General features: G+C 41.1%; 1 protein-coding gene across 1 annotated transcript in view; it reads left to right on the top strand.

Annotated features, from left to right (window-relative positions):
• Window positions 1-23,580, top strand: part of CEP350 (centrosomal protein 350) — a 3,609,946-nt gene that overhangs the window by 3,259,211 nt on the left and 327,155 nt on the right. The window contains exon 29 of the mRNA XM_044085746.1: window positions 348-484. Within this exon, the coding sequence (XP_043941681.1) occupies window positions 348-484 (137 nt within the window). The remainder of the gene's footprint in view (window positions 1-347; window positions 485-23,580) is intronic.

The following is a 23,580-nucleotide window of genomic DNA, read 5'->3' as shown; positions in this document are numbered from 1 at the left end:
AAGAGGGTCCTGAGACTTTTGGAGGCTGGATTTCCTTAATATCCTGGTCAGGATATAATCCATATAACTTTAGGGTACTGCAGCAGTGATGACTTCAAACATCTACTGTTGTGGTAAGTGCAGCTTACACAACTGTACTTTGCTTTGCATTTGTATTGTTGTATTGTGCCAGAAGTTTAGTTTACGTAGAAGCTTGCCATTTATCAATCCTCCTCCATTTATAAGAATTAACATAAATTATTTGATTTGACTTAAACTTGTATTTTTATTATCTTTAATAATTATAGAAATGTTTTGTAACTCTTAATTGAGTGATGTGCAATTAATCTTTGGTTGCTTCCTAATAGTCCTATGATGAATTCATTAAGAAAACCCAAGCTGAACTTAGCAGGGATTTGGAGTCCTCACCAACTACTAAACCAATGATTAAAACACCATCCTCAGCAGTTGAGAAGCCAAAGATTAAAACAGCACCACTTCACAGGTACTCACATTTTGATTTTCCATGTTTAAATAAAAAGGCTGTTTGTATTTTTGAGACTGCACAGTAGTTACTCATGAATGCTATTGATACTGTTATGTAATTTTATGAATTTTATGCACAGAGTGGTATATATGCAACCACAATGGGATATGTGCATTTTTATGATGGGTATACTTTTCATATAGTAACAGATTCCTGTAAAACTGGATTGTTTGACAGTTGAAATAGTATGCATTGTGGTGGTAGCTGACAACTTGTAGCTGTTTCTTTACTTGTGTTAATACTTTTTTTTGGAGTTCTGTTCACCATTCAGAATGTTTGTCTTAACAGACTTCACACATAGTTATTGAGCTTTTTGCTGCACAGGATTGTACACTTTTTGTTTCCGGTATCTTGACCCACCCTTTTATGACTGTTGTCTTGTTAAACAGTGGTCTTTGAGTTATTCCAGTCTTGTGCATATAGCTCCACTTTGAAGCAAAAAAGTAACAGCCATTTTATCATCTGTAAGGTTAAGTTTAGTGTCCTTTGCTTGCTAATTATTATAAGCTTGAGGTCTGGATGTAAAGCCCACTATAATGCTGCATACTTTGAGTTGAGATTGCTGTTTATCCACTGGGTATGGTTATTGGCTGCACTTTTGTTGTAGCTGCTGGGCAGCTGGTTAGAAGAATGGACCTTACTCCTAAGGCAGTATTGTGGATATATGTAGCTATGTAATTTGAAGAAGTACATATCAGAGCTCTTTCGAGCAGTCCTGCATGGCTGTGGCTGATAGGACAGACTTAAGTTTATAATTTGGCCTATTTTAGGTCATTTTTAGCAACAATATGTGCACTGGGGAGCAAACAGTACAGAGGTACTGTGTATGGTACAGAGAACAATATATTATTGGTTAGTATAATAGTAATAATGCATCTATTGTGTAAGAAAGCATTGATTAGCATGTGTATGAGGCTTTAGTATGCCTTCAGATGTCCTTTTTGTTTAAATTTAAGGCATTTTATATACACATTATGGTGCTAATCTGAAGACATTTGTAAGGTCCGTAGATATTGTGACAAACTGATGTATAATCTTTATCATTGTCAACGGTTAATATGTGCTGGACAAAGAGCTATGGTTTCACAGTTAACACCTCTAATTATCAAGCGATATGCAAGGAGGAACTGGCCTTAAGAATGTATGATAAAAGTAGACTTAGGTAAGAGCTAACACCTCCACATACTGAGTCCAGTACCTTCCAGTCCAGTTTAACCAACAGTAATTGAAACTTGATCAAGATTACTTTGCAGGCAGGCGCACACACATTGTTTTCCAGGAGGGATTATCTATGCCCATTGCCAACACCTCTTCTGTGTCTTTGCAGTAGTGTTGCTAGCAGCTAGTCTGCTGTAGCACGCCAAGGACATAGTACTTTTTACCTTTACCATAGACTAGCAGTGCCACTGTGTTGTGGTATATCAGTTTTTTGTAAGGTAACATAACAAGCAAAAAGATTAAGCATGCAAACAAAATTGATTTTGCTGTCAGTGACTGGAAGAATCATCATGTTACATCAGCTTTGTTTTTGTGCAGGTAATTAATTTATGGTTGGAGTAGCTTAAGCAATATTTCTTTAAAAGGCAGGGGTCATCACTTAATATTATCCTTTAATTTGTACATGTATTTAAAACATTAAATAAACCACAATCACAAGCAGTAAATTGAATGAAAACTATTTACATGAAATAAGTAAAATTAAGTAATGTGTGTTGTAAGACTATGTAAACACACATTAACTTGCACAAAGATAATGCAGAGAGTGTGTGTGTGTGTGTGTGTGTGTGTGTGTGTGTGTGTGTGTGTGTTGTGTGCCAGTTTACCTACTTCTGACTTGTAAGTGCAAAGAGCAATTATATAAATTTCTCATGCGGTCACCAATATGAAATCTTTCCAGAATTGTGTTCCACTTAGTTCAAGACGCAAGGTAGTAAAGTCCAAATGGCACTCGTTCTTCACTTAAAAGAGGGCCAGACTGAAGTTCCTGTTTTCTTTAATTGGCATAATTCTTTTCCTTTATACTCATTGTAACTGTGTGGGGAGGAGGTAAGAGAGTCCATAAAATTCATTCTTTTGAGCTGACTGTACTGCATGTGTGCGCACATTTGAGAAGCACATGTAGTTTCAGTTTTAAACAGTCCTGTTGCATTTCCATTAGAGTGAATTGCATTCTTGGTACAGTGCATATATACATTTTGCAGTGACAATCACATTTTTTATGAAAAAAAATATTTATATTTAAATCCGCTTCAATAAGCTTTAAATGTATTCCATGAAGGTGTTTTTACCGAGGCGCTAGAATAAAGGATTGGTTTCAAAAGCTGCTTTCTTTGTTTGGAGTCTAACACATTGGTATCCTGTTGCATTCAGAAGGAGTGGAGAGGAGAGGTGTTGAGAGTAGCTTTAAATGTAGTTGCACATTTTACTCAGCCTATCACAATTCTTCTTTGGAAATTACATTTTTAGCTATTGTACTACTACCGTGCTGATGGACAGTTAATTAACTGGTAGAGTGTCACAGCAAATTGGCACAAGTACAAGAGTAATTGTTGCACAGTTAAGTGATTTATCTGTTTACAACTGTGTTTGGAATAGTCAGAGGAATTGTAATGCTTGGATTATTTAAATTACCAATGTTGTCAGTTTATCCATTAATAAGCAAATATTGAATCTGTTTTTTTAGAAATTTCCAACTTCCACTTTGTTGTAATACTTATTTCCTAAGCATTTATACATGTATCTAAGAGAAACAATGTATACAGTAAAACTGTAAGAGAAACTTTTATTGTGGGTAGTACAGTGCCATTAATGAATCACCACTCTAAGCATTGTAAATAAATGCATCAAAACAAAAGCTGTAAATTAAAACAATAAAACCTGTATAACTATAAAATGCCATGCAACAGCATACATGTTAAAATGTTTTGTGATTATGTAAAGAAACAAATTGTCCATAGTCCAGTCTTGCAGTAACAATAACAACAAGTCATATTCAAACTCCAAAAAACTCCTGTTATTGCAAAAGGCTGGAATACAGACACTCCAAGTGAGTGGGACTATCATTACATACCAGCAAACCTGATTTCAACAGCACAGAGTTAAATCCAGAGAACCACAACAACTTCCCAATGCCAACTAAAGCAGGACACAGTAGTCCACAGAAGATGGATTGTTCACAGATCTCAACATCCTCAAAGGCCAAACAAAGGATCCACAGAATTGACTCTTGAGTCTGCAGAAAAAACACGAGGAATGCTGAATTCTCCAATAGTAGTAGTAAAGGAATAATATGTCACTGTCTTCATAACTCACGGCCGCAAATTCCAGCAAGTACTGTCATGTCTATGTCCAGTCAGGATTTTAGCTCAAACAGCAAAAACACATGCTTGGAGTCCAAACCAAAAAAGTATAATGAATATATAGACTGCACTTTATCCATTGGCAGCCAACATTGCCATCTTTAAATATGCACAGTTACTTCAACTTCTTGAATATTAACTGCTTACCTGCAACTAGGTGCATCTTCCTGTTCTGCCTTGCTGCAGGAGATGTCTCTGGGTTATCTCTGCTAGCATCCTGTCATTATTCATCTTGTATCATCCTTTGGGATTTTTTCTTATTGTATATCATTAAGTAGTAGCAGTTAATTACTAAGATTTGAAGGCAGGAGTCCTTATGAATTAGACTTTGGAATTCACACTTCATTCTTGATCTGGGTTATATTAGCTATGCATTTTCCTTTTTACTCGTATTGCTTTTTAATGGTTGCAAATTACTTTCTTGCATTCCCGCTGCTCATGGGCTGACTACTTGAGGCTGAATGCCTATGTATGCACTTGAGTGAAATCTGTTGTGCATTTTTATTTTATATACACTTTTTCTAATTTGGTGCAATCTCAGAGTTGTTATAAATAGAAACAAGATGATAAGGTATGGCTCCAATGTCTGATGATGCAGGAGACTTGCCTTTCTACAAGAAACACGGATGTTCTTCGTGTTTCACTGTTGCAGTCATCACATTTGGGTTATCTCCTTGCAGTAGCCTTCAGTCGGTCTGGTTAACAAAGTCTTGGGTCCTGCGTCGGTTGCTGCCCCTTCTTCCGTGATGTCAGCTCATCAGGGGTATAAAACATGCAGCCGACGCCATTACGTTAGTCTTTAGTGCCGTACGGTGCGCGAAGCAAAAGCAGTTCTCAAGTGCCGGTCAGCCAACTCCTGAAATTTTCGATGTGAGAGTGTTCGATCTCGCCGTTTGTTCTTACACCTGGGTTTGGAGCCGATCCTCGGCTCCGTGTTGGCCGCTTGCAAGCTCTGCATCGAGAAGAAGCTCGAGCCCAACCTAACTCCCACAATCCCCCTCTGCCTTTACCTCAGATCTAGTTTGCCGCTGCAGCGTTCGCATCGGTTTGATGAGCTCGAGCAACCTTAAGCTAAGATTTATATATTTTTTTCTTGTATTTCTTGAGAATTTCTTTTCTGAAAAGTTATCTAAGTGACTGTGTGTGTGTTATAGTGTTTTGAGGAATCCTCGGTTCCATATAAAGTTATTTAAACTTTATTAGAGTTTTCCCTCGGGGCCTAACCCCACCCTTTACTGGATTGACTACCGGATTGACCTTTTTACTGGACTTGACTATTTTACCGGATTAGACATACCTACTGGATTTGACTTTACTAACTTTATCTTTGTTAGCTTTTCTAAGATGTCTGAGAAAGCTAAGTCTGGATTTAAACGGTGCCAATGTGGGCAAAAGATGTCAGTGACTGATAACCATAGTTCCTGCGTCTACTGTCTTGGCCCTCTCCATCTGCAAGAAGACTGTTTAATTTGTCATTCTTTCAGTGGAAGGGTCATGACAGATAGGCGCAGGAAACTCATGGATAGGGGTCTTTTAAAACCTACCTTTCAAGAGGCTCTGGATGCTTCAGACCAGGCATCCAAATCCTCGAAGGAATCGAAGACGTCGGAGCCCAGGTCATTGGCTCCGAGCTCTTCAGTTAAAGTTCGATCACCGGTTCCACAGACTTCGGGGCCGAGTGTTCAACTGTTGTCAGTTTCCGAGCCTCGAGTCTTGGAACTGGTGACGGAGCTCCCTCCCCCGACACTGTTGAGGTCGGCTCCGTCTTCGATTCCTTCGACGCGCTCTTCCAGACCCCTCTCCGACACCGATGTAGACCGCGTGGTGCAGAAGTTAATGGAGAATACGGCCTTATCCAAACTCATCTCGGTCTCCTCTCAATTGGTGTCGAGACTCGAAGGCCTTCCCTTATCTCCATCTGTTCCTCCTCCGAGACCTGTCCAGTCTTCGGAGCCGGAAGAGGCTGATCTGCTGATTGTGGAGCCCTCGGTGCCAGAACCGTCCTTTTCTCGGTCGGCTCCGTTCACCTCGACTCCGTCGGATCCGGTACCGGAGTCTCGGAGCCGAAGATCCATCCTTGGTTCCGGGACCGAGAGTCAGACCGATGTTTCGGTTCCGACTCTCCCTCTCGGGGCCTCGGCTCGGATCGACTCGGCTCCGTCCTCGGGGTCGATGCCTTTGGTGCCTGTCTCGGGGATTCTTCCTATTTCTTCGGAACCGGGAGATACCTCGACTCGGGACCCGGGGGCCTTCGACCTCATGAGGAAGGTGTTGTCTACCCAGACAACCACATCAGCAGAAACAGCTTCTCCTCCCCATAAAGGACCGTTATCCTCCTCTGCACCCACAGCTACATCTAAGCGTCGAGCACCTGTGTCTCAGCCACCCCAGGAGGGTGCCCCCTCTTCCTCGGAGGCTTCTTCGGATGCTCCCCCCGAAGAAGTCCCTAGGAAAAGACTGTGTAAGAGGAGACACTTAGATTCTCCACAAGAATCATTGACATCGGACACTGACTTGGATGAGTCAGAAAGGGTCCCCAAAGTCACCCTCAGAGGATGTCTCCTTTTCTGACATCCTGGAGATCCTAAAGCAGAGAGGTGATTGGCAATCCCTTCCCCCTTCTGAGGATGAGTCAGTCTTGCTGAAGGCATTCGGTGCTCGCCCTTCCTCCTTCTGGGTCACTCCGCCCTTCGGTGAGTTAATGGAGCTGATTGCTCGAAGGGCGTGGGAGTCGCCTGACACGGTGGAGCCAGTCCCTAGAAAGCCTAACAAGTATATTACTGCCCCTCAGGATAAGGCTTATCTAACTAAGGGAGTGCCAGTGGACGCTATAGTGGTGGCAGCGGCCACGAAAAAGGAGATGTCGGAATCTTCCTCATCTGTCCATCCGCCTAACAGAGATTCTAGGACTATGGACAGGTACGGGAAGCGCATTTTTAGTTCAGCGGCTTTTTCTATGCGATCCCTGAAATATTTGACCCACTTCACACAGCTACAGAGGGATCTAATCAAAGAGTTGGGAGATACCCTCCAGGGTACTACAGATGCTGCTGTTTCAGAAAAAGTTACAGCACATCTCAATACCCTTACATCCATTGTAAACTCGTCCATGAGGCTGATCTCATACGCAGCCGAAGGATCGAGTAGGGCAGCAGCTTCAGCGATTGCTCTTCGTAGACAATCCTGGATGCGCTTATGTTCATTTGTGGAAGCCTTCAAGTCTTCCTTTACTAACGCCCCATTTGATGGTGCCACTCTCTTTGGCCCCAAAGTAAAGGAGACCCTTACCCGGTGTGAGCAGGAGGGAAAGACTCTGTCTGCTCTCTGAGTCCGTTTTTCCACCCCATCCAGACCGTACCCCAAAGGGCAACGTGGTGGAAAAATGTGGTTTCGAAAACCCCAAGGATCTTTCCCAGGCACACAGGGTGATGCCCCCTCTAGAGGCAGAGGAGGGGGCAGAGGTGGAAGACGCCGCCCTGGCGGCAGAGGGGGGTCTGCAAAACCAAGGTGACAGGGATACACCCCCTGGAAAACCTTTCCAGCACTCCTGAGAGGAGGCCCGACTGTCCTGCTCTGGAGGCAGTCGGGGGTCGCTTAGCTTTATACCCTCAGGCCTGGCAAAATCTTACATCAGACAACTGGGTAAAAAGCATCGTTACCAGAGGATACAGAATACCCTTCCTATTGCCCCCCATTCCGAAGAGAAGACTCCCAGATGTGCCGCCCCATCTGCGAGACCCAGCAGCTATAGAAATTTCAAAGCTGCTAGAAAAAAGAGTCATCCAACCAGTCCCAGCGGACCAAAGAGGATTCGGAACTTACTCAAGGTTCTTTTTAGTTCCAAAGAAGACAGGGGACTGGAGGCCGATTCTGGACCTAAGCAACCTCAATACCTTCGTCAAGAAAGAAAAGTTCCGAATGGTCACGCTTCAATCGATCCTTCCATTTTTACAGAAGGACGACTGGATGTGCTCAATAGATCTGAAGGACGCATACTACCACATCAAAATGGCCAGGGCGTCCAGGGATCACTTGCGCTTCCGGCTGGGAGCCAGCCACTTTCAGTTTCGAGCCCTGCCCTTTGGTCTGACCTCAGCCCCCAGGGTTTTCACCAAATGCATGGCAGTGGTGGCGTCTCACCTGAGACGCCTGGGATTCCAGGTGTTTCCGTATCTGGACGACTGGCTCCTTTCTGCCACCACCCAGCGTCAACTAATTCAGGCCAGGGATTACACACTACAGCTTTGTGTTCACCTCGGAATTTCCTTAAATTTCGAAAAATCTTCACTACAGCCATCACAGCATATCTCATTCATAGGAGCAGAATTGGATACGCATCATTTAATTATAAGACTTCCTCCAGAAAGGATAGCCTCACTACAAAGCCACATATCTCTTCTTCTGTCATCCAGAAAATCCCCAGCAAAACTGGTTCTAAAGGTTTTGGGTCTCATGGCAGCTTCTCTCATTGCGATACCATTGGGAAGACTGCACATGAGAGTTCTGCAATGGCTACTGTTTGCACAATGGTCGTTCCAACAGCTACCTCTGACACACGAAATCCGGATCACAAACACATGCAAATCACACCTAGCCTGGTGGCTTCAGACTTGCAACCTTTCCAGAGGAAGACCATTTGTGCTACCCACGCCGACAGCTACGGTGACCACGGACGCTTCCCTGATAGGGTGGGGGGGCATCTTTCAGGGACAGACAGTCCAAGGCGAATGGACCAATTTAGAGTACAATCTGCACATCAATGTTCTAGAGTTGAGGGCAGTGTTTCTAGCGTTGCAACACTTTGCTCCCCTTCTTCCTCTAGGGACTATTGCAGTTCAGACAGACAACATGTCCGTAGTCTGGTACATAAACAAACAAGGGGGAACCAAGTCTTATCAGCTATGCAGAGAGGCCATGAGAATCTGGCAATGGGCGGAGTCCACGGGTCACTTTCTGATCGCAACGCATATCCCGGGGTCATCCAACGTCATAGCCGACAGGCTGAGCAGAGCAACCCTGTTGCCTCACGAGTGGTCCCTCAAGCAGTCAGTTGCGAAGCAGATTTTTCGCAAGTGGGGCCAGCCTTCCTGCGATCACTTTGCGTCTCCAATGAATGCCAAATGCAGGAGCTACTTTGCCCTATTACCCCCTCCAGGGGAAGTCCCCAGGGACGCGCTGGTTCACGATTGGCCCCCGGGTCTCCTGTACGCTTTTCCTCCCTTTCCCCTGATTGCAAAGTTTCTACAGAAAGCCAACAACCTGCAAAGGACGATTACCTTCATTGCCCCATTCTGGCCTCGTCAAATTTGGTTTCCCTTTCTTCTGGCACACCGCATTCGGGGACCCTGGATCCTGGACCCGGAGCCAGATCTACTGACCCACTCGTCAGGGGCTCCCCACCCCTCGCTCTTGTCTCTCCATCTAGCAGCTTGGCTGCTCCGCTTCCCTACTTAGCCAGGTCTGATCTTCTTTCACCTGCAGTTCAGAATATACTAGTCGCTTCTCATAAAGCGTCCACTACAAAGACCTACACTAGTAAATGGAAGCGTTTTGTGTTCTGGGCAAATACACAGCATTTGGACCCTGTTATAGCTCCTTTAAACAAGATCTTGGAGTTTTTAACAGAATTGTTCCACCAAGGAGCTTCTCCTGCCACTTTAAGAGTGCAATTGGCTGCCATTTCCAACTTTCATGTGGAAGAATGTGGGGCACCTGTTATGGCTCTCAGACTTTGTAAGGCCTTTTTAAAAGGATCTTTCCATATTAGACCACCAGTTAGAACTCCTACATCTCCTTGAAATCTAAACCTTTTGTTGTCTAAATTGATGTTACCTCCATTTGAGCCAGCCTCCTCTTGTCCATTGAAGTATTTGTCGTGGAAGACCCTCTTCTTGGTAGCCATTACATCCGCTAGGCGAGTGTCTGAGCTTCAGGCTCTTTCCATTAAACACCCTTATCTGATCTTTCATTCTGACAGAGTATCTCTTCGCACTAATCCATCCTTTCTCCCCAAAGTTTGCTCTATTAATAACATTAATCAATCCATTGAGCTGCCTACCTTTTTCAAAAATCACTCCAATAAGTTGGAGTATATGTTACAAAAGTTGGATGTTCATAGACAACTTAGATTTTACTTGGATAGAACAAAGGATCACAGGAAATCTGATCAACTTTTTGTAGCTTTTGCTGACAGCAGGAAAGGTGTAGCAGTTACTAAACTAACCCTTTCCAAATGGCTAACTGATTGCATTATATTCGTTTATGATTCTTCAGAACAAACTCTACCTGTCAAACCCAAGGGGCACTCTACAAGATCAGTTTCTACATCCCTGGCTCATGCAGCTCGCTTACCGTTAGACACTATTTGTGCAGCTGCCACTTGGTCTAAACCACATACATTCATTTCTCATTACAAGGTAGACAGGGTTTCTAGGGACAGGGCAACCTTTGGTTCCACTGTGCTCAAGAATGTTCTCCCGTGAGTTCCTCAGGAACATGGAGCTAGGGACGCTACCCAGGTGTAAGAACAAACGGCGAGAACACTCTCACATTTAGAAGTTATGTCCTTACCATAACGTTCCATGTGGAGTGTTCATCTCGCCTTTGTTCTTACATTCCCACCCTCCCACCCTCAGGAAGAACGTGTAGTTTGGTGCCTGGTCTGGTTTATTTGGCTTCTGCATTTGCAGTGGTTGTGTATATATGTATATCTTGTATATATATATGAATAAGTGTTCTTACAGTTATGTTGTTTTTGCATGAATGCTCTCTCTCTGACTTCTGGTTTGCTTGCAAACTAGATCTGAGGTAAAGGCAGAGGGGGATTGTGGGAGTTAGGTTGGGCTCGAGCTTCTTCTCGATGCAGAGCTTGCAAGCGGCCGACACGGAGCCGAGGATCGGCTCCGAACCCAGGTGTAAGAACAAAGGCGAGATGAACACTCCACATGGAACGTTATGGTAAGGACATAACTTCTAATTTTCGAGTTTCAGAACTGAAGTCTTCAACTAAAAGCTAAGTAGTCCGTTGGGGAAACTTTTTCTTGCTCTAAACCAATGTCAGTAAAAGTAAATAATTGCCTTACTTGTGGAAAGCAAGTTTTTCATAAAGATTTTCATTCGTACTGTATTCCTTGCCTAGGCCCTGACCACGACGTACCTCGCTGTCGGTTTTGTGCCTTATTTAAACCACGAACTATCCATCTTTAGTATATTTATGCTTCTAAATATTTTGGTGCTCAGTTCAATTACCCCAATATTTCTTCAGTAAGCCATCCGACAACTGACATTCCGAAAAAATGCAAAGATAAAGACAGAGACAGGCCGCCGAGGTCCAAAGCTGCCGACGATGCTTCTCCTAAGCCAGTCGCCGGTACTCAGTGAGGCGCTTTCACAACCCCTGATACCCGCTACTTCAGATTCGCAGGCCTCTGCTGAGACCCATTCAGAGTCCGGTATACCAGGAGATGCTTCAACTGTGGAACCTGCACATGTCTCTACCTTGGATGGGTCCGGAGCCGCTGTGCAGGCACCAGCTTCTGAGGGTGTATTCAGGCCTGCGTATTAAACCAATGCCATTTTCTTCAAGGCCTAAAACTTGAACCATTCCTAGAAAACTGATGCCCAGACCGCATGGCTAGGCCTCTATGCCTAAAAGCAAATAAGAATTGCTGAAGACCTTATTACTTTAAGCAGGGGAAGCCAACCTTCCCCCTCTAAGAGACCTAGGACTGAGTTTGCTTATGATACTTCTGATCAGGATTCTGAATTTTCTATTTCCTCTGATGACCAGGATTTACCCTTATCTACCTATGACGATTCTGATGCTGAGGTCCGTATTCCCTCTGCATCCCTCTGGCAACAAGGCAGAAGAAGTACTTAATAAAATGGAGGAAAAAGCTAAATCTATGCAAGCTTAGAAGTTTTACAAGTACAACCTCCGATGTTTAGTAGGCATTGGCCTTCCAAGAATTGGTTCTTTCCTGCCTCTTCCAGACCTTCTCAGTTCAAACCCAGAGCCAGCAGAGCTCCCAGGCTTCAGCCCCAGGGTACGCACAGGACTAAGCAGTGGGGAGCCTCCACTTCCAAATCTGGGACTTCTTTTTAAAACTGCCAAGCCCCCTTTGGGGGGAAAGATTGCTCTTCATGCAAAGAACTGGGAACTCATTACCCAGGACAAATGGGTTTTAAATATAGTGTCCCAAGGATACAGATTTCACTTCCACACATTAGCAACACCAAGCGGATGGTCAGATTTACCCCCAAATCAGTGGGCAGAGCACCAAAAGCAAGTATCTTCTCTCTTAAGCATGGGGGTTATTCATTTGGTACCAGAAGAAGAAAAGGGACAAAGTTTCTACTCTTTTCCTGGTACCCAGAAAAGCCAATTCATCGTGTCCTATCTTGGACCTGTCTACTTTAAGCACCTTTTTGGTGATTCCAAAATTCAAGACACTGACTTTTCACCAGTTGCTCCCTATGCTAGGCAAAGACACCTGGTTGGCAACACTAGATTTAAAGGAAGCATACCTGCACATCCCCATCAGGGAATCTTGCAGAAGATGCCTACACTTCAAAGCAGGCTACACGCACTGTCAGTTCTCTGCACTGCCTTTTGGCTTATCTACTGCACCCAGGGTATTCACATAGTGCCTAGCTCCAGTCATTGCATTTTTCAGGCAAAGAAATATTCAAATATACCCATACCTGGAAGATTGTCTAATTCGGACAGAAAGCCAGGACATACTTTTGAAGCATCTGGCCTTTGTACAAAGGGTGCTAACTTGTCTGGGGTACACCATAAACGAAAAGAAATCACACCTGGTACCCTGTCAACAAATTATATTCCTGGGAGCAAGCTTGAATACAACTTCCCAGATGGCTTTCCTTACGCCAGAGAAGCAAATTCATTTGACAACCTACTTCAAACAAGTGGCCACAAAACCCCTGTTATCTGCAAGGCAAATACTACAAGCCTTCGGGTTCATGGCCTCCTGCATTCTTCTAATTCCGTATGTAAGACTGCATATGAGGAAACTACAATGGTATCTAAAAAGCCTATGGAGTCAACACTCTCAGGATCTAGAAGCAATGATTCCTATCATACCTTATCTAAAGTTAGAGTTCCTTTGGTGGGCAGAGGCCTGCCACCAAAACAAGGGACTACCATTCACACTACCCCCTGCCGCCCAAATCCTAACAACAGACTCATCAGACTATGTATGGGGGCCTCACTTGGCAGGGACGTGCATTCAGGGCAAATGGAACCCAAGTCAAATGCACCTGCAAATCAATCAAAAAGAAATGTTAGCTGTACAGAATGCTCTGACAGCCTTCAAGGACCAAATTCTTCCAGGAAAATTAATGGTAAAGACGGACAACACCACTGTTATGTGGTACATAAACAAGCAGGGGGCACACATTCTTACCCCCTCTGCAGACTAGCCATGGCATTGTGGAACACAGCCCTGAGCTACCAAGTGCATCTACAAGCTCAATTCCTGCCAGGAAAACTAAACACACTGGCAGACGAACTAAGCGGAAAACTCATGGACCCACACGAGTGGAAAATGGAACCAAGGATTTTCAACATGTTGACAAGCAAATAGGGGAGCCCAGATATAGACCTGTTTGCCTCCCCCCAGAACTATCAGTTGGACAAATTTTGCACAATGACTTCCCACAAACAAGCTTGGAAAGTGGATGCTCTGTCCTTCAGCTGGAAAAACCTATCAGTTTATGCCTTTCCTCCTCTGCCTCTGCTCTTCAAAGTACTACTAAAGATCAAACAAGACAAACCAAGGATGATTTTGATTGCACCGGACTGGCCACGCCAACACTGGTACCCCCTTTTGCGCAGTGTGTCACTGTTGGCCCCAGGCATCTGCCTCAGATTCCTACCCGACTGTCTCAGCAGGAGAACCAGATTCTGCACTCTCAGCTTCAAACACGGACTCTAGCAGCCTGACTAATTACCTAATCTCTCCTTTACCACCTTCAGTAAACCAGTGATGGATATTATTTTAGAGGCAAGGAGGCCTAGTACTAGGAAATCTTATGCTGAAAAATGGAAAAGATTCTGTGCCTGGAACTAATCTCATGGGATGAGCACAGCAGTACCCAGTTTACCTCAGATTTTACAATACTTAACTGAGATGCTTCACAAGGGCCTATCTTTCTCCTCCATCAAAATTCACGCCTCAGCCATTTCAGCCTGTTATAACACAGAACCTCCCCTCTTCTCTCATCCACTGCTCAAGCAATTCCTCAGAGGGGCCCAAAATTTACAACCACCCAGGAGAGCTCCAACTCCAGCCTGGGACCTTAACTTTGAGAAACTCACTGTTCCCCCTTTCGAGCCAGCTGCTACTGCAGACTTAAAATCACTTCAGCAAGAAGGGTATCTGAATTACAGGCCCTTATGGTAGTGGAGCCTTTCATCATCTTTCATGTGGACAGGGTGTCACTCAGGACCAATCCCTCCTTCATGCCCAAGGTGGTATCGAGTGTGGCCCTTAATCAGTCCATTCATTTGCCAACCTTCTTTCCTAATCCGCAGAACAAAGGGGAACAGATACTGCACTCATTAGATTTGTACAGACAACTTAGATTCTACTTGGACAGGACTAAACCTCAAAGGAAATCTGAACACCTGCTGGTGGCATTTGCTGCAGGGGCAGAGGGAAAGGCTATTTCAAAGCAAACCATTTCCATATGGATAGGCCGTTGCATTAATTTCTGCTACAAACACCATGGAAAACCTATCCCACAGGGGATCAGACCCCACTCAACCAGTGCTGCATCTACTTCTACAGCCTTTCTCAGAGGCGTCCCTACCAGGGACATCCTAGAAGCTGCTACCTGTAGTTCTGTACGTACTTTCACCAAGCATTACCATCTGCCAGTTTTCTCTAAATCCAGAGCTGGCATTGCCACTGCAGTCTTGCAGGGCCTTATAGCTGGTCCTAATGCTATCTAATTTCCTCCTCCCATCCTTTTTGGGAATCTACCCAAATGTGATGACTGCAACAGTGAAACATGAAAAACATAGTACAGTTGTATACACTTACCATAAATGTAGATGTTCGAGTGTATTCACTGTTGCAATCCTGGTTACCCTCCCTCTGGCCCCCTTACTTCTTTTGGCTATACCTCTACTCTCCTTTACAGTGTTCTAAAAGCTTTTTGGTGTATTTGCTTTTTTGTTGGAGGTATAACCTTGTATATTTATAGATTTAATTGCTTCCCATTAGGAGGGCACCTGACATCTGGGGCAAGAAAAACTGATGTAATGGTGTTGGCTGCATGTTTTATACCCCTGACGACCTGACGTCATGGAAGAAGGGACAGCAACTGATGCATGACCCAAGACTTTGTTAATCAGTCTGACTGAGGGCTACTGCAAGCAGATAACCCAAATGTGATGACTGCAACAGTGAATACACACGAACATCTACATTTATGGTAAGTGTACACAACTGTACTTTCTTGAAACTGCTGCTGGTCACTAGCAGATAAATAGCTGGCAACAAGCTAAAGGAACTGGTGCCAGTGGTGGTCCAGTTCCTGTAATGGTCCCAGTTTTAATTTGGTACTTTGACTGCAGTTCTTTCACTGTTTCTCATGAAAGTGACATCATTGTAGTACCTCAGTTTTAACTGTACATTTCAAATAGCTATAGTAATAGTATGTGGTTTCTCCTCCTGTGTTTAGTTTCTTTGAGTCTGTTAGTGTGTTTTTCTGTAGCAATATTGTCAGCTGTTAGATTTTGTTATTATGGTTCTTAAGATTGAGATTCCCTGTTGGCTTTTCATCTCTCTCAGATTATAGGAGTTTTTTTTTTTGAGATTCTAAGGTTACATAAGCTAGGCTTGGGGCATTTTACCAGCCCGTAATGCACTCCCTATTGTATCCGGCTGGATCTCTTTTAAGATGCCATAGCTTCATCTTGGGTTTAAATTGTGGACAGATGTTTTCTTCGTCTTCACCTATCTGTAGTCTGTTGGCCATATTTAGGATTGTTTTAGAAAACATGGAGTTCTTATGGAGGTAAGCCAGCACCATTTTAATATCTTGCAGAATGTAGACTCTGCTTTTATAATGGACATAGTTGATGAGATTTCCAGCATCCGTCTGGCTTTTGCCATTGCTAGCATACATTTTGTTTTCATTTCTTATGACAGGGCACTGTCAGTAGGGGTGCACTTTGAATCCTCGTATGACTTTTTTTTTCTGGAATGGTCTACTCATTTGAGTTTTTCTTGGAGCCAGGAACAAACTATTAAGAAAAAAGTACGTTGGTTTTCTACAAGAGGTTTCAGATTTCATCATTGACCTTGATCATTTACCCTAACTTAACATGTCTTGCATTGTGAATAAAACCTGATGGGGTGTTGGGTTCATCTTTACCATTTACCAGTTGGGAAACATTCAGAAAATTCTATAATTGGTAATGTGTTCTCACCTATAATGGTGAGTGTTGTGATGTCATAGCACTCGTCTATAATGATGGGTGCTATGATGTGACATGCAGGCTGATTAGCTGCATGCAACCCAAAGCCTACCAGTTCTTTTTTGCAACTTGTACAATTGATGTCATTATTCTTACGAACACGAGCAACACAGTAGGCAAGTGATCACGAGTACACTAAGATGTCAAGCCATATATTTCATGTAGACACTCTTAAAGGTTATTGACACCCTTTACAAACATTTTATAGTGCTCCTCTCCAATGTGAGGGGGCTCTGCATGGTAACCCTTTGTATAAAGTTGTCTCCCTATCCAGTCTTCAAAAATAGCCCTAAATGTAGCCAATGTAATACTTTGACCTGTAGTGGTAACTTATTCCATGTTAAGAACCTGTCTCTCCAGTGAGTCTTGTTTAATTTTTTGGTATAAATTTAGATTCCTAGTCCGGGTGCTTGTAGAGCCACTGATTTTGAGAAGAGATAGGAGTCAAATAGGATCACGTCTTTCAATGAGAAAGGTGAGGCACGGGTCACCTTATAGCAGTGGGAAGGCTAATGAGCACAAGAAAAGTGTGCTAATCTATCAGGATAGTTGAAATATTTAAGTTTTGAATTTTCCAGTTAGACCTTTCAAGCTGAGCATTGTGTTTGTATTTTTTCACAAAAGGGGTCAATGTATTCAGTAATGACCTTGATAAGGGAAGAGTACAGTGATAAGATTACTTCTTTGGATCTTGAAGGTATTCTCCTTGGAAGTTATTTACAGTTTACTATCATTACAGTAATGAAAATAAACATGAAACCTAACTCTCCACTCCTAAAAAATGTCGACCCATATGAGCGACACATTTGAGTCGACATTGTCACCAAAAACATCACTTGATAGCCGTATAGGAGCTGATATAATTCAAACTCCTATACGACATGTCACATTTTTGCAGGGGGGCAAGCATCCGTGCACCCCCCTGTGGGGGCTCCCCAGTACTAATATTCCATCTCCAACATCGCACTACAGTGGGGATATGGATACATTTCCAATCCCCACTGTACCACCATCTGTGTAGATATAGTCAAACACACTTATGCAAATGCACTACTGCATTCGCATAAGTGTCTTCGACTATCCCATACACTTTTCATTTTGTGCACAACATTCTGATTTTCGGCAGCATATGTGCCAACAGAATGTCATTCGCACAAATAACCATTATTTACTGATAGTTTAACTGGGTAGGTGGACTGGTCCAAAGATCCTTTTCACCCACAAACCAGGCCACACGGGCAAGACAATACATTAACAATAGATAATACAAGGGTTTTTCTGGATAGCTACATATTGAACGACAGCTTAACTCCAGCTGTCCCAGTATGAAAAAAAGAAACTGAAAGTTAAGGGCCAGGAACATTTTCTCACTTTTAGTAAATTCAGATACAGGCTAGTAAATGCATTGCCTAGATGCAAGCAAAGAAGAATGTAATAGTCTGAAAGAAAATCAGCTAGAAAAGGCGAAAACATTGATTGGGTAGAATCCTACAGCTGTTCACAAAAAGCAGTTCAAGCACCCACTTTGGTGAAGATATGATTTCTAGTAATCTGGAGGAAAAAATAAGTCAAATCTGCTCAGAGATGATTAAAATCGTAACACTGAAGGAGTATAACAACTCAAATAAAAAAAGCTGGAAAAATGGAAGAAACTTTAAACGGTTATTCAGATGAGCTGATAAAACTGCAAAAAGCGGAGGCCAAATAAAGAAAAGGCTGGCTGAGTATGAGATGGAACAGGAAAAGATGTTTCAAAAAATGGTAGAATTAGAAGACAGAGCATGTAGAGAAAATCTGAGATTTTTTTGCTGTACCAGAGAAACTAGAAATAACAGACTATATTTGTTTTATGAAGGGACAGATAAGGAACTGGACTGGTATTCCACAACAGGAATTGGTAATTAAAAGGGTACAATGCTTGTATGCTCCAAACCCAGAGAAAGCAGCCAATACCTTTATTAGTAAAGATGCAAACCTACCAGCAGAAAGAGTTGAACCTGATAAAACTGTGGCAGAAGGGCAAAGTTGGAGACAGTAGAGTGTGGGAAATGATTATGATTATTCACTGTACACCTATCAGAAAAGAAACAAATTTATTCCAGCAATATGGGAATGTTGAGAGATGTGTGTGAGTCAAGCTGCTGTATTCAGTTGCCTTCAGAATATTTTTTCTGGAGAATCAGACATTTTTGGATGCAAAACCGGCTTAAGAGAAAATTAAAAAGTATCTAAGAAAAAATGAGCCAGGAAAAAAAAACAAAAAACAAAATTGGACACTGCATTGATTCTTCTGACAATAAAGCTCATAGAGATAGTTTGCCAGTGAAGTATTTTCTAATATCCCAAAGGAAAATGTGTGAGAGAGAGAAAAAAAGCACAGGAGTTGACTAAGTGAATCAGGAGTGCCTTGACTTAAACCAAAGTCTAGTGTTGGGAGATGGCGATAAACAGGAAGACTAGCAACACTGAAATTATTGAATAAATGGGAGACTATAAAGCAGCAGTCATGTTTGTGAAATGTGACAGCAAAAAAAAAAAAATGGCTCAGAAAGACTGGACTTTTGTTGACTTTGTTAAACATGTAGATGGACTGTAAAGCATATACCCCACTTTGTCATTAATGTTTAGAAAGACACTAAAAGGGAAAACTAAATACAATTATTTTTGTTCATATTAGCATTTCTATAAATGGCATAATTTAAACTGCATATTATATGCATAGTAAAGCAGTTTTGTGTAATTAAGGGGTATTTTATATGTGGGGGAATCTTTTCAGTGGCTGTTGTATAGGTTAAATATATTGAAGTAAACAAGTAGTTTTAGTTTTAAGAAGTGTAGGCTTTACAGTATAACAAGAGAAGAAAGGCTGGATGAAAGCAATTAGTTTAATAATGCTATGCTGAGATATTGGGTTGCTTGGTGGGGCAGGGTGTAAAAGTTAAATGATTATATTAAATATAGAATTAAGATGTTTTCTGTTATTTTTTTACAAGGGTGAATGTCCTGATTAATGTCCTTGGCTTAAGCTATAAAAAGTGTTTTTTGAAAACAAGTAGGCTTCAAAAAATAAGACAGAATAATGAAAGCCAAGAAAAATAAGTAGTTTCTTACATTTGCAAAGATATTAGCTTGTTTTTTTTTTTTCCATTAGTAAATGTTCAGTGGGAGTCAGGAAGTCTGGAGATGAAGACAGTTGCACATTCTGTTATGAGTGAAATTTGCAAAGATTCATTGTTGACAATTTTTACATGGAGACGAGCTGTCTGAATATGCAAGCAATTAATCTTGAGAGTTCTAAGCTTTCTTTACTGAGGGAAATGCAAAAGTTAAAGGTACGATGACAAGTTCAGTGAAAAATAATGCTCAAAATTATGAGAAGTAAATAAGGGATGGCAGCCTTAATACTTTAATGCATTTAATAGAACAGTGTCCAATTTAATTTTTATTTAAAGATGGGTACTGCACTTAGTCATAGGACTAAAAGTTAATGTTTCCCAAAAGCATACAGGCTGCTTTTTTATCTGGGAGGAGAATAGACAGCAATCAGTGTAAGTGGGAACACAAGCTGCATGTAGCATGAGCTTTAGCATGGATAACCTTAATTTCAGCTTAGGTATTGCCTGTTGGTGCAGCAGTCAATTTGGGCAGTTCGTATCTGGAAGGTTAAACTTCATTTTTTTGAAGATATGCTTAGTTTTGTGTGTTTGCTCTAAGTTAATAGGGAATGGGATGCTCTGAGTTTTTTTGCTTGTTTAAGCTTTTCATTAAAAGAAAAAGTCTGTCAATACCATGGCATAGGTTCAAATGGTGATGAGAAGAAGCAACTGTGTAAAAGATCAGCATGCCAAACATTAGTGTGTGCATCTAAGACAAGCTGGAAATATGCATTCTGAAAAACTATCATGTATAACAAGTGGGAACAATAGCTTTTTTAATCATAATGGCAAGCTGTCCATATTATCTTGGAATGTAAATGGCCTTACAGGTACAGACAAAAGGGGAATCATATTGAATTATCTTAAGAAATGCAGTTGCTGCAGAAGACACATTTAGAAAGAAATGAGCAGCATGTGTATTTGATAAACAAAGCATTTCAGGTTGCCTATTTAGCAGAATATCAGGGGCATAGAAAAGGGGTGCCATTATTCTAATTGCTAGAGGGGCTCCAATAATGATAAAAGAGGGGAAAAAGGACAACAATGGTAGATTTGTAGTAGTAAAATGCTACTTACAAGGGAGAAAGACTACTCTGGCATGCATTTATATTTCACTAAAAACTGCAGTTATGGAGCTTAAGAACATTTTGGGAAAATTATTTTCACAACTAGGGAACCAGAACCACACAGTAAGACCCCAAAGAAACAAATTGCACCCAAGGACAGGACCTCAAACGGAAATCGTTCTTTTTATTGGATACAACCACAATAAACATTAAGCGCTTTTGTCCCCTGTAAAATTGCATGGGACCTCTTCAGAACAAAAAAACATCTGCATAGATCAGGTTTAAATATTATTCAAATACATACTCAACCAATCAAAGTTAAAAATAAATAAATAAATAAAACAATTAAAAAAACATTAACCCTCAATATGCCTGAGCTTTAGTAAACAATATATGCTATTATATTCATTCAGGCCAGGGTACTCAGATGCATTTAGCTTTAATTGCCATCTTAGTTCACACAGTTCTAAGTGTTCTGATAACACCCTCCCTTGTCTAAAACTATCTGCTGCAGAATAAAAAAAAAAAATATATATATATATATATATATATATATGTGTGTGTTCATTGTGTTCTAGTATATGTTTAGATAGTACATTTGTACTTCTACCATTTTTTTATAACATTTAGATGTTCATACATTCTTTCTCAGAACTTTCTATAGGTTTTTCCTATGTAAAATGCTGGATGTTGCAGGCATTTCGCAGCTTAAACAGCACTTTTAGACTGACAAGTGAAATGACCATGTACATTAACCTTATAGTCACCCAGTCTAAATTTTACCTCCGTTTCAATAACATTGGGGCACTGCCTGCATGCTCTACATTTAAAGTTTCCAAAGGGCCAATTATTACGTTCTTTTCCTGCCCTATTATTTTCAAGTAGATTTTTTAAAAGATCTATCATTTTGAAACACAATAAGTGGCTTGGTGCCTAATTTTTCTACAGTCATATAATCCAAATTAAGAATGGACCAGTTTTTATTGACAATTTTTACTACAGCTAAACAGTCTTTATTGAGTTTCATAACAGAGAGTATTATTTACAAGCAGGGACTGGAATTTGAGTTGCAATAGTGAGGATGTGTCAGGGGGATCTAGAATGGACAATATAACAAAACAGTAGATATCTGAAGAAATTTATGAAAACATTTGCTAGGGAAGATGTGAATTCAGTAGTAGGAACTTGGACAGAATTTGTATATTGTTCCCCAAGATACAATAACTGAGCTAGACTAGACATAAATTATATTTCACAGGAACATGTGCATTTAACTGAAAGCTTCAACACACATCCAGTGACTATTTCTGATGATGCACCATTAAAAACTAATATAAAACTGCAGGGTACTGAAGTAAAAATAAGACACTGGCTACATTTTAAAAATAGAGGAATTTAAGGAGTGGATACTGGAAATTATTTGAGAGTATATTAGGGAAGATAGAAGTATCTTCAGAAGTTATAGCTACTGACTGGGATAAAATAAAAATGGAGTTTATAAACAGGGTCAAAATAAGAGTGGTTAAGAAGTAATAGAAATAACTTAGGCTGACAAAGATTAAACTATTGCAGAGTAAGGGGAATCTCACAGAACAAGAGGAGCAAATGCAGACTGCTAAAGAGAAAATAAGAGAGCATCTAGACAATATACGTGAGTTTAGAAAGATTGCAGTTAAGTAACTATGTTTTGATAACTTCAGAGCACAAAAACTTTTAGCACAATGACTTGGGCAACAGAAGATTGAAAGGGCTGTTGCCAAACTTAGGGAATCTATAACAAGAAAAATACCCAGATATCCTGTAGAGGTTTTAGAGATATTCCAGAAATTTAATGAGAATTTGTATAAAGCAGAGAAATGTGGAAATCAAGAAAGAGTACAAATAGATATATTTACGGAAGGCATTATTATGCCAAGGTTAGTGGTAGATGAGGCTCAACGTCTAAGAGTTAAGATAGGAAGTCATGGGATAAAACAGTGGTATATAATCATTCTTCAAGAAAGTTTCCAGGGACAGATGGTATTCCTGTGGAAGTTTGGAAATTAGGATGGAAGAAAGTGATAACGATCTGGAAGATTTTGTTTAACAGTGTTTTAAAAGGAGGGGAAACATCAAGATCTTGGAAGAAAGCTGTGGTGACTGTGTTACCTAAAGATGGCAAAGATACTGCAAACCTGACTTCATATAGACCCATTTCAAGTTTAAATGACGACTATAAAGTGTTTGTCTATACTAGCTAAAAGAATGGCAAAGGTGTTGCCAAAATTGATCAGTGTGGTTTTCTGGAGGGGAGGCAAACATTGACAACATTAATAGAACAGTGATGATCCAGAGTAAAGCAGAATGTAAGAAAATGCCTCTGATTTTGGTGGGCCTTGAGGCAGACAAAGCATTTGACGGAATATGCTGGGATTTTATGAGTAGGTCATTGGAAGCATACAGAGAGAACAACAGTAGATTCAATAATAAGGTTAATTAGAAGGATATGTGAAGGATCGTAGGCAAGAATCAAAGTGGGGTAAGCTGTTTTTGAACAGAGGAACCAGTCATCGGTGTCATCTTTCCCTTTTGTTAATTGAGTTGTATTTAGAACCATTGGCAAAGAAAATACGGGACTCAGAAGTATAAGGATATACTTGGTATGGTATTCAAGAAAAGTTAGATGTGTTTGCAGATAGTATTATTTTATATCTTATAAATGCAGAAAAGGACATTTCAGTGTTATGGAACATTTTGAGATTATTTTGAGTCTTTTTTTTAATATTAAATTAATGAAGATAAAACAAATGCTATAGCTGTAAATTATGTATCCACACACAAATGTTTTTAGCAATACCCATACTTACAGGTAGATGATAAAATTAAGTATTTAAGAGTATGGATTAAAAAGGCTTCTGTTGTGGCAGCTAAGGATACATGGAAGGAAACTAAGAAAAAGATAATACAAAAATTGAGAAACTGGAAA

Source organism: Protopterus annectens, chromosome 10.part0 (genome assembly GCF_019279795.1).
Source record: "Protopterus annectens isolate FY-2018-M chromosome 10.part0, PAN1.0, whole genome shotgun sequence".
NCBI lineage: Eukaryota > Metazoa > Chordata > Ceratodontiformes > Protopteridae > Protopterus > Protopterus annectens.
This window is presented reverse-complemented; position numbering and strand designations above follow the sequence as displayed.